The 11493-nt window shown below is 37.3% G+C and overlaps 1 protein-coding gene across 1 annotated transcript; it reads left to right on the forward strand.

Moving 5' to 3' along the window:
* The first annotated feature begins 676 nt into the window (after positions 1-676).
* Positions 677-11109, forward strand: pigu (phosphatidylinositol glycan anchor biosynthesis, class U). Its single transcript, XM_034083892.2, has 12 exons — positions 677-823; positions 1987-2051; positions 2185-2244; positions 3183-3245; positions 3659-3768; positions 4860-4960; positions 6670-6767; positions 7172-7326; positions 7545-7688; positions 7790-7914; positions 8528-8670; positions 9077-11109. Exons 1-12 carry the CDS (start codon positions 694-696, stop codon positions 9188-9190), a joined length of 1308 nt encoding a protein of 435 aa, XP_033939783.1. The 5' UTR covers positions 677-693; the 3' UTR covers positions 9191-11109.
* The last annotated feature ends 384 nt before the right edge of the window (positions 11110-11493 follow it).

Consider the following 11493-nt stretch of genomic DNA (forward strand, 5'->3'; position numbering starts at 1 on the left):
CATCTTCAAAATCTTTCACGAGAAAAAAAAGCAATTATGTTGTTGTAATGGTGAAATGTTATTTATTATACATTTTATAGTCCACTTAGGTTTCATAACGACACGGATATAATTTAGTTTGTGTAACAATAATTTAACAAAGGTAAGGAAACAGTTGGTACATATTTTGTTGAATATTCTTCTGTTCAGTCCTTTTTAAAAACGTTATGTTTCATAATGTTTGGGAATTCCTCGGTCTCTTAATGTGTTCGTTGCTAAAAATTAATAAGTGTGTTTTAATAAAATAGCAGCTCTCCTTAGCGGAAAACCAGTGGTGGAATCCGTCTAACTTTACAGTGCTTTGTGTTTTGCTCCCGGGTTAAAAACATGTTCAGCATTTATCGTTCCGCTTTGTAAAGCCTGCCGTAACAAGCTCTAGCTCTTCGACTGCAGAGGTTACAGGTACATATTAATTTTGTGATTATTTAATTACGAGAAGGTTTCAAATGTAGAAAAAGTCATCCATTAAGAATACTGTATCATTATTTGTAATTGTTAATATGATGTATGATGCTTATTATGTGTATACTTATATATGTTTACTATCAGTCTTTATTTTTATAATGTAGTTCCGTTCATTTTTCTTTCAAACTAAAATACTTCATTTCCCATCGTGCACCTCGCAGGGCGGAGTGGGTTTCCTTCCTTGTCAAGATGGCGGCTCCTCTGACACTACTTTTGATTGTAGCTGTTACTATCCGTGCAGCCCTGTACAGATCCAGTTTAGCGGACCTAATTTCGGAAAGAGTGGAGGTGGTGTCTCCGCTGACAGCCTGGAAGAGAGGTAAGCGGGCTTTAGCGCCATTTTGGGGTGTAATTCTCGCGCTGAGACCCCGCTCCGGTAGCCTCCTCTCCTCGGCGCTGCTAGCTGGTGATTGAGTGAAGCCAGTAACCGGTTTAGCTTCCAAGAACCAGTATCTCCCGTTCATATTCAGATACCCCTCTTAGACGTTAGGGGAATATAAGAGCTACGTTGTGATCTTCCACTTTTTAATGGACATTCTTCATTATATACACTGGTTCAAAGATCTTGGTGCAGTAAACAGCGAGAGATGGAAAACCATCCTCATTTTAAAGTATACTTCACTCGAATATTTGCATTTTGAAAGGCTTCATACTGTCTGTCTGTGATATAGATCTTAAGAAACTACTGTAGATTATGCTGTGTGTGCAATGTGCATTCATGAAAGCTGCCAGAAGCACCCAGTTTGTAATAAGATATTACATGCAACATTTATATTTTAAATAACAAAAGTGCTTTATTCATAGCACCTTGCATACATTTAGTTCAAAGTGCATACTAAACAAGTGCGATACCACCAAGCAATCGAGTGTAAAACAGACAGGCTACAAAAAGCAAGAGCAGGTTCATTAAAAGCAATAGAATATACAAACATCTAATTGAAAATCAGGGCTCCAAATTATTAAAGGCCTCATTCTCATTGTAGCTATAGTAACAGATTTCTTATTTGTGGTTTATCGGTGCATTGTTTTTAAAGATTAGGAAGAGAGCATCAGTCCTATCTACTTGAAATGAATGCATGCATACATTATTTGGCATCTTGTTAGTAAAGGAACAGCAGTACTTTAGCAATATTTCACAAAGGAAATATGCACTAAAGAAACCTTCATTATGGATCTGATAAAGATAATCAGATCAACAAACATGCAGCCTGGGAATGTGGACTGTCTTGATGTGAAGCTTAAATATTTTGGCATCTGTTCTGTTTTTTTACGTTTAAATGCAGATATACGTATATCTATACATATCTAGCGTTTTGGCCTGTACAGCTGTGGTGGTCACTTCATGAATAGTTGATTAGGCCTCTGTAACAGGATGTTGCATCACTGTAGAAGGGCTGTGCAGCAGAATCTATCAGAGAGAAGAGACCGTATGAGGAAAGTGTCTTTTGGTGTGCTTTATTTCTCTGTTGTGTTTGTTTGCAGTTGTTGAAGGTTTGGCTCTGCTTGACTTGGGAGTCTCGCCGTACTCTGGAGATGTTTTCCATGAGGTGAGAGATGCACACGTATGCTTATAAATTGGTTTACTTGTTTAATTGTATGCTCTTCAAAATGTATGAAAATAGTGAAAATGTCCACCCTAGCCTGTGCTCTGTCCTAACTGTCATTTTCTTTTCTCTTCAGACCCCACTCATCATTTACCTCTTTCACTTTTTGGTGGACTATGCAGAGATAACATTTATGGTGAGTGAAAAACAAATAATCTATTTTTTTCTCTGTAGCTTTATGGGTTGAAAAACCAAGGTCTAGGAAGGAGGCGTGTGGCCCAGTGGGTCGGATCAGGGGAGCACAGGTTCAAACCCCACTGCAGTCATCATGTCGTTCACCCCAAATTGCTCCTGTGGGGATTGCCCACAGTATTGAGTATGTAAGTCGCTTTGGATAAAAGGGCCTAATAAGTAACATGTCATATAATGTATATTTCGGACTCAGTATGAATACCAATGAACTCTCCTCTATTTCTATCTCTTTCGCTTTTTTGTTTGTGTGATTTCTTTTTTAGCAGTCAGGATGATATTTTAACTTAAACTGCTCTTTCTGCCTCAAATCATTTGAAAAGGAAAAACATGGGTAATTCTCCCTTCGCCATGAAGGAGGTTATGTTTTGAGTCCATTTTGTCTGTCTGTGCAGGATTACAGAGAAATGCCTTGCTCAATTTCCATGAAACTTTGTGGAATCTTTTGCACAGGCAAAGAAAAAACCCATTTGTTTTTTGGATATCTGTAAAACAGGGCCGATACTATTTAAGTTTCATTAATATTAACATTGTGAGATGAGGCATTTTTGCTGCTTTCATGTTGTGTTGGAATAACTTGTAAAATGAGTTCTTGAGTCGGCAAATGTATCCAAATTGTCCCTAAAGTCGACACAACAAAGATATGAATTGTTTAGTTTTTTTGAGCAATGAACGTAAGCACATTGTCTTAGCAGCGTCTACGTTATTTCCACTTTAAGACTTAGAGCTCATGAACACATCATAATAAAAAAAAAAGAGTTAACGGGACAATCCAGGAAGTACATGAATGCACCATTGGCCTTGGCGAAGATATTTGCTCTCGGAGTGCAGAGTGTTTTATATTCCAGACGCACAGCTGATCATTCTGTCTTTCTGTCTCTGCAGTTGGCAGATGTGATCACCGCTGTGGCTCTCTACCTGACAGTGAAGGAGTACAACAAGCAAGTGGTAAGAAAATGGAAATGTCTTCAAAAATACATACAGAATTAATGTGAAATTAAATAAAAATAGTATGGTTTGTCAAAACTGATTTTATCTTCTGAATGTTATTGTTATTATGTATTTATTAAACAAGGACCATGCATGAAAATACATGAATCTCAAAAAGAGAAGAGAGGATTTGTGTCAGATTTAGCTATTAGCTTATATCCATCTTCAGTCCCTGACCAATGTGTCATTATTGATTTCAACAACATTGTCAGCCCTGCTAATAACTAACACAGATATGTTACAAATATCATCTTGTTTCTCTGCTACATGGCTTGTTATTTATGAATCGATCGTACTGAAACTTTGATATACAGTATGTTGTTTGGTGTTTAAGGGGTATTTTCTTTAACATATTTAATGCGCTGTTTCAGTTCAGAAAGCAGAAATATGCCTTGGAGGCCGATCGCTATCCCCTCGACTGTCTGGAGCTCATCAGAAGCCCCAAAGAAATGTTCTACATCCCTCTGAAGGTCGCTATGTTGTAAGTACCACACACCAACTAACAAACTAAACATCTACCGAAGCAGCAAACACCAGATATGTCAGATACCAGAGAGTCCAAGTCATTGGTAAATTGTATTTATTTAAAGGATGCCCATTAGCTGAGGGAGCCAACCATGTTCAGCTCTGGAAGAAAATAAGAGACCACTGCAGCATTATTAGTTTATCTGTTTACTATTTATAGGTATAACTTAAAACATTTAAATTGTATTTTATAAGCTACTGACAACATGTCTCTGTGTTGGAATGCAACAGTCAGTGGAATGGAATGTCTGCCATACATGTATAGTTGAGATTTCTCCAGAACTTTATATACTATTAAGAAGAATACTAATGCACATGTGATGTTTAAAAGGATGATGAAGCAAAATTCAAATATTAAACCGGCTACAGTTATCTCCTACCTTTCAGTCCGTCATCTAGATGCCAATAAACGCCTTTTCCTTTTAAAGCCGATTGGTTCTGACCATAGGTTCGACTCTTTTAATTCAAGTTTTATGTCAAACAGCTAGCTCTTTCAAACAGATAGTACAATATGATTCACGATACTGGAAGTATTGATCTTTTTTTATTCATAATTGTCAACATCGGGGAAAAACATATTAAATATTGGGCGGTGGTGGCGAAGTCGATAGTGACTTGGCTTGGCAACTGGTCACCAGTTCAAGTCCCGGCCAAGTGCTACCGAGGTGTCCCTGAGCAAGACACCGTTCCCCACACTGCTCCCCGGGCGCTGTTCAAAATGGCAGCACACTGCTCCTAACACTAGCATGGGTCAAATGCAGAGAAACAATTTCCCCACGGGGATTAATAAAGTATATCCAATCCAATCCAATCCAAAATGATTATGGTGTGATTTCAACTTTTTTTTAAGAGATTCCAAAAAAATGGGTTTTGTTAAGACTGTAGAAAACAATTCGATTTGGGGATGATGGCAACCTCAAGAGTCATGAAGGAAATGCAACAATATTCCCCCAAAGTTTCTTCGTCCACATATTAGTATCAGAACAGTGCTCATGTCGTTTTATCCTCTCCCTGTTTCTCTTTTGATTGTGTTGTCTCTTCTCATAGTTACCTGTTGAACCCGTTCACCATCCTGTCCTGCGTGGCCAAGTCGACCTGCGGCCTGAACAACGCCGTCCTCTCCCTCTTCATCCTCTCCACAGTCAAAGGTAAATAATTAATGGCATCAGATGGGACACAAACATTTAAAAAGTCTCTAAGAAATAGCTTGAAGAGTTTAGTACAATCATTAGTACCTAAAGAAAATAATTTAAAACCTCTTCTAAAAAAAACGCGTCATCTGCAGGAAGAAGCGTCTAAGGGCATCTTAATATTCAATAAACTATGAATATTTTATATCCATGTAACGGGAAGAAACTCAGCTAACTGATCTTTTTTTTTTTTTTAAACCCACAAAGCTAGCGCAGAGCCTCTGAATTAGCTAAGAGCGAAACAATTTTAAGGCCGTTGGCACAGAACTCTAGCTACACTGATCGATATACTTATTGGATCTGCACAAACAAGCTTAGATAACATCCTGAGAGTCCACAGATTATAGAAATATAAGGATCATCACTGAGCGATCAGAACTCGTGACAGGGGAAGCAAATACAGACAACACACGAGTAGCTTTAGGTAGCAAAACACATAGATATGCTGACCTTAGCTGTTATTCTGATCAACAGTCGTGTTCAATGGCATTAAAACGAGAAAAAACGCAGCTGAAGGTTAATCCATAGGTTAATCCAATGTGTCTGTCACTTTGAAAAATTCTTGATAATCCATAATTTAATTTTTATGCAAAAATAGGAGAAGAAAAATTAGCTGCTAATGGTAGCCACCAGAGGTTAGCGCAGCTAACTGTTTTCCTACGGGTCACTCTCACTCCTTATTTGGTAACCTGTGTGTGTATGGGGAACTTTCCCTCAATTCCATTGGCTCTGACGGTTAGAAAGAGATGTCAATCATCAAAATCGACCAAGGGGGGCCAGAGATATGGAAAATCCACGCAAATGACCCCAGAACTGTTTTTTTGTTGCTAAACCTCTCTAAAAAGGTCAAATGTCACTTGTTTTGCATCAATCTTGATACAGGGTACTTATTAGATGTTGTACTTTGGATCCCTAAAGCTTTTAGTCTACTAACCCATCATTCAAGGGTGGTTTTCACTATAAGTACAACATATTTTTTGGACGGATACTATAATTTACAGTTTTTTTACCATGTTCAATCTGAATTTTCTTTAAAATAAAAAACATCTACCGGTATATTGATTCTGACTTTTCTGCATCCAACTCACAGGTTTATCATTACTTTGAGAAAAAAGATTATTAATTTAACCCTTTTAGAAGGGAAGATATGGTCATTTGTTCTGGGAATGTCATTTTCGAGCCTGAGACCTGAAAAACAGGCTCAGGGCTTAACAGGTTAATAAATGAATTTTATATTTTTCAAAAATTAACAAAATATCAACATACATAGAATACAAAAATAAAAGTATAATCTTTGATCAAGAACGAACATTTCTACCTGAGTAGGCAGCAACCTTTTTTACTTAAAACATTTAAATAAAATCTTATTAAAAAGAAATAATAATTTTAAAAAGGCTATTTCAATACTGGAGCTATCACCATATTTTATTTTAGTAATTTCTTTATTTATAAACAGATCATTTGAACTGCTTTAACAATTATTTTATTTGTATTTACTTGCACTATTTTATTTGTGCTATGTCCTATATATATGTTGCACTGTTGGAGGAGCCTAAGTTTTTCATTGCTTATCTACACTGTAGCTAATGTGCAAATATCAATAAAGCCTTGAAAAGTAAATGGAAAAATGAGACAGGATGCTGAGTGTCTTTCTGTTTGTTTTACAGGAAATGTGTTGCTGAGTGCTATATTTCTGTCCTTGGCCACGTACCAGTCCATCTATCCTCTCACTCTGTGCGCCTCAGCGCTGCTCTATCTGATGCAGGTCTGTTGACTGCATGTCTAGTTTTAATCTGTTTGATCTTGGACTTAGTTTAGGCTCTCTTGCTTAATAGAATAGCATTCCTCCTGTGCATGTCTAATAATGAATTATATTGTTTTATTCTTTGTATATCCTTTTGAATAATGTATTTTAGTTAATGTTATTTTTTGAATGCTTTTATTTTATCCTCATTGTATTAATTTAATTTTGCTGTTGGGAAGAACTTTGAAATCATGTTTTTGAATAGTGCTATACACATACAAAAGAAATCCCCAGTCCCTCCCCATTCTTTCCCTTCTCATCATGTCTTTGCCCTTTTTTCCTATATAAATAAATACAAATTAATGCAAACTTCTAAATGAAGGCCTTTTATAACGAACATTTCTATGTTTGTGCATCTCCTCCAGCGTCAGTACATCCCGGTGAACTTCAGGCGTGCCAGCTTCTGGTGGTTCATCGTTCAGTACGCCTTCATGTACCTGGGCAGCCTCTTCGTCATCGTCTGCCTCTCCTTCTTCCTGCTCGGCTCCTGGGACTTCCTGCCGTCCGTCTACGGCTTCATGTGAGTCGTTATTAACATTAACAAGACATACAATTGTTTATATGATGCACAGACTGAAGAGAGTCTGAGAATGACATTTATTTGAGCTCCGTTACTTCTTCTGAGAAAAGAAAGTTGATTATTTGACTGTTAAATGTCCCTCTTAGTACATAGCAGGCATCACAAGTCTTGTACGCAGATTTTTGTATTATCCGACCATGTGTTCCCCCTCCCTCCAGCCTCTCGGTTCCGGACCTGACCCCCAACATCGGCCTCTTCTGGTATTTCTTCGCCGAGATGTTTGAACACTTCCGCCTCTTCTTCCTCTGCGTCTTCCAGATCAATGTCTTCTTCTACACCATCCCTCTGTCCATCAAACTCAAGTAAGTCCTCCGTCCTTTACAAGTGAATAAAACGCTGCAGTTTGTCTTTTTCAATTTGTATCTTTAACTTAAATCCTCTCAAATGTGTGTCTTGGTTACAGGGAGCATCCAGTGTTTCTCATCTTCATGCAGTTGGCTGTGATCTCCATCTTTAAGTCCTACCCCACTGTGGGAGACATCGCTCTCTACATGGCCTTCCTGCCTGTGTGGAGTCACCTGCACAGATGTGAGTAAATGCATACATTACTTCTTCAGTTAGTGCTCACTTCTGTTCACCGCCTGCTTTTCACCTTTATTAGATTAAAGATAACATGCTAACACTTAACTAGAAACTAGAAATATCTGGATACAGTTTTTCTGGCCCTGGTTCTAATCCGATACTCAATAGTTTTAATCAATATTGAGATCACAATTTATTTATCACGATGATTAAAGGTGGGGTAGGTAAGTTTGAGAAACCGGCTCGAGGTGCACTTTTTGTTATATTCCATGGAATGCTCTTAACATCCCGATGGCAATGAATATCTGAAGTGCTTTGACAAAGGGGTTGGAGGAGGGGCTCTGTAAGGAAGTGGCAGATTTTTTCCAGCTGTGTATTTTCAAATTCTAACACACTCGAGCTGGTTTCTCCAAAATTACTTACCCCACCTTTAATTGGATTTTAAGGAGAGAATATTTATGTAACTTTTATGTTTCAATAAACAAACCACTGCTTTCAGTTCTTCACTTCAATGAAATAATATATGCCAAATAACACATCTTTGCATTGAAATGAGACTTAAAATAAGGTGAAGATTGGAGTGAAACCCATAGCTGTGGTGGTTTGTGCTCCTGTCCAGTCCTGAGGAACATCTTCCTGGTGTGCTGCGTGCTGCTCACCTGCTCCGCTCTGTTCCCGGTTCTCTGGCACCTCTGGATCTATGCCGGCAGCGCCAACTCCAACTTCTACTACGCCATCACACTGCTGTTCAACGTGGCGCAGGTAGGGGGGGGGGGGCACTCAAACAGCAAGTTGTTGCTTTTAAACAAACAAGTTATAAAATGTTAATCGTTTGAGCTTTAGGGATGCTTGTTGCAAGGTGGCTTTGTAACCTTAAGGTGTAGCCAGGCTAGCTTGTTCTCATGCCTTTGTGCTGAGCTGCTACCTGTGGGCTGCTCCATGAAGAATACAGATGTATGTAGATGTTGTAACTGGTTTTCTTCTTGTCCTTGTTCTTCTATTATTACTATAAATGACTGGTGTATATTTGATTTTTCATTGAAATAATACTCCTTATACTGATGTTGGGAGACTTATATCTGATTTAGTTTTTTCATTGTTTAATTATTCATGATTTAGTTCATTCCTAAACATGCTGCGGATTTGTAAATATTGTTTTTATTCTCAGATTCTGCTGGTGTCAGATTATTTCTACGCCTTCTTGAGGAGGGAACACCATCTCTGCTATGGACTGTATCTGAAGAGGAAAGATGGCTCTGAGGCTACCTTGGTCCTTAAATAAAACACACACACACACACACAACTATACACACATTCACAAACACATCACCACCTGGCTGGCAGCCTCCAGGAAGGGAGAAACGGCTCGGGGTCTCTTCTATCCTCAAAGGGAACAAACAAGCTGCAGAGGATGAAAGCCTTTCAGAGCCACGCTCAGACAGAACCTTTGGACACATGCAGAAAGTGTGTCTGGTACAACCTCATATGCAAAAACAGCCACAACATGTCACATGACTGAGATTCTGAGATGGGATGTAGAAACCTTGCTCCTGCCATGTGAAACAAACAACACCAACTAAACATCTCTTTACTATTCCTCCTCTGGAGCGCCTTACTTTGGAAGCTGCGCCCTGGGAGGATGGCTTTTCTTATGAAGCCTTTCAAAAATAATCTTGTTTTTGACACTCCTCATTTTGGACGGCTTTTTTTCTTTTGAAGCAACAACTTTACGCATCATTGTTTCTCCTCTAGGGAAACGTCAATCGTGCTGCTGGGGATTTTATTTTGAAGCCTTGTTTTTCTTTAAATACTATAAAGATGTGGGAACCGGCCTCTGTTTGGATCACTCCTGACATCAAGCTTTCCCATATACATTTTAATTAGGAACAATTGAGAATTGGTGTCTAAAAATGTCCATTTATCTCTGTTGTCCCTCTATTTCTAAACACTTTTTTTTTTACAATCTTACAGCTGTCTTTCTTCTAATACCTAGTGAACAAATTCAATATCAAGTGAAAACTAACTCTAACTTCATCATGGTACATAACAACACTCCTTTAACTGTAATGGCTTCAAAACTGAGAATTTGTCTAAAGAAGTTTTATTAAAGTTCCCATTACCTGACAAAGACAACATTGAATGTGAAAAAAACAAAACACTAATCTAATTAATTAACTGGTTATCAATTAGTAGATAAGCATTTAGTCTATGAAAGGGTAAAAAGATACATGTGAAAACGTCAGCTGTCTTGGTCAATTCAAATGATAAAAACACGAGTTTACAGTACATTCATATAAGGCAAAGAAAAGCAGGAACTCTCAATTGATAGGCTATAGTGCGAGAATATTGGAAATGCTTCACTTTGGGAACATATCTGAAATGATTAAAGGATTCATACAATAGTTAATTTAAATAGTATAATATTTCTGTCAATGTAAATGAAACATTTCTGCCTTGAATAGAAGCTCCTGACATACATTTACTAAATCTTTCTTTATGGATTACATTCCCACACCCTTAAAATAAGCCTTAACCTGCCTGGAAAAATTGTTGTAAAGATTGCTTTTATTTGAATGTCTACAGATGAATGTTTTCCTTTTTAATAATTGTGAAAATAATTATATGTCACAAGAAATCTCCCATAAAAAGACCCACTCAAATCATTTCTACGTCAACGAGCAAAAAGGCTTCTTATTGTAAGCTTGTTTTCATGGGAAATGAATTTCGGATTACTGTACAAGAACATCAACATTTATAACTGAGAATCACTCCCACAGATACACGTTTTTTAAAACCACTTTGATACCGATGAGTGAAAAGTCATTTATGATATTTATTTATTTGATGCACTAAGACTTTGCAAATATATTTAATTTGTTTCATTTGATTCTTTTGTTTTATTTTAAGAAAAAGGAGTTTTACTGTTGTTTTGATACTGTATATATATTATTATTTTTGTTTTGTTACTTGTATTAAAATGCAAGGTTTGAAAGGGGCTATGTTATATTTGATGAATGAGTGAACATGTCATAAATAATGATTATTAAATTTGAAGTGTTGGTATTTGGTCTCCTATTGTCAATACTGATGTGTATGTGTCTTTTTCAACCAGACTACTATCATTTTTGATCACATACATGCAAAATAACAAATACGGAGTGAATTATAGCAGCATTTCATACCAAAATAAAAATGTGATAATAACCAGCCACGTTTAGCACATTTCTGAGATTTACACCCGAAGAAGAATGATCTACATGTTCTGTGCGTGCATCACCTTGTTATTAAAATACTTATTAGTTAGGTATTTTAAGGTTAAAATGTGGATAGTAGTTTATTCCAGACTGTTTAAATAAAGGATTTTACTTATACTGTAAAATACCTCAATATCTACTGGACAGCAGCAAGCTGCTGTAATTATTGCACAGTTGGCCAAAATTCAAATGCATTTGTATAGAATAGCATCTTAATGAGCAGATTTGTTTTTAACTGAGAAAAAAACTGCAATAAAGAGAAAAATGTTTTGGACGTGGCCATCCGTTTTAGGAGGCAGTGAAACGGAATCGTACGCGGCCCAAATATTCC

Source organism: Pseudochaenichthys georgianus, chromosome 5 (assembly GCF_902827115.2).
Source record: "Pseudochaenichthys georgianus chromosome 5, fPseGeo1.2, whole genome shotgun sequence".
Classification (NCBI taxonomy): Eukaryota; Metazoa; Chordata; class Actinopteri; order Perciformes; family Channichthyidae; genus Pseudochaenichthys; species Pseudochaenichthys georgianus.

Bases quoted from the DNA above. Each gene is read 5' to 3' on its own strand.
- pigu (XM_034083892.2), top strand. From the start codon at position 694: ATGGCGGCTCCTCTGACACTACTTTTGATTGTAGCTGTTACTATCCGT. The intron at 3,246-3,658 runs GTAAGAAAATGG...GCGCTGTTTCAG, and splicing joins AGGAGTACAACAAGCAAGTG to TTCAGAAAGCAGAAATATGC. The intron at 3,769-4,859 runs GTAAGTACCACA...CTCTTCTCATAG, and splicing joins CCTCTGAAGGTCGCTATGTT to TTACCTGTTGAACCCGTTCA.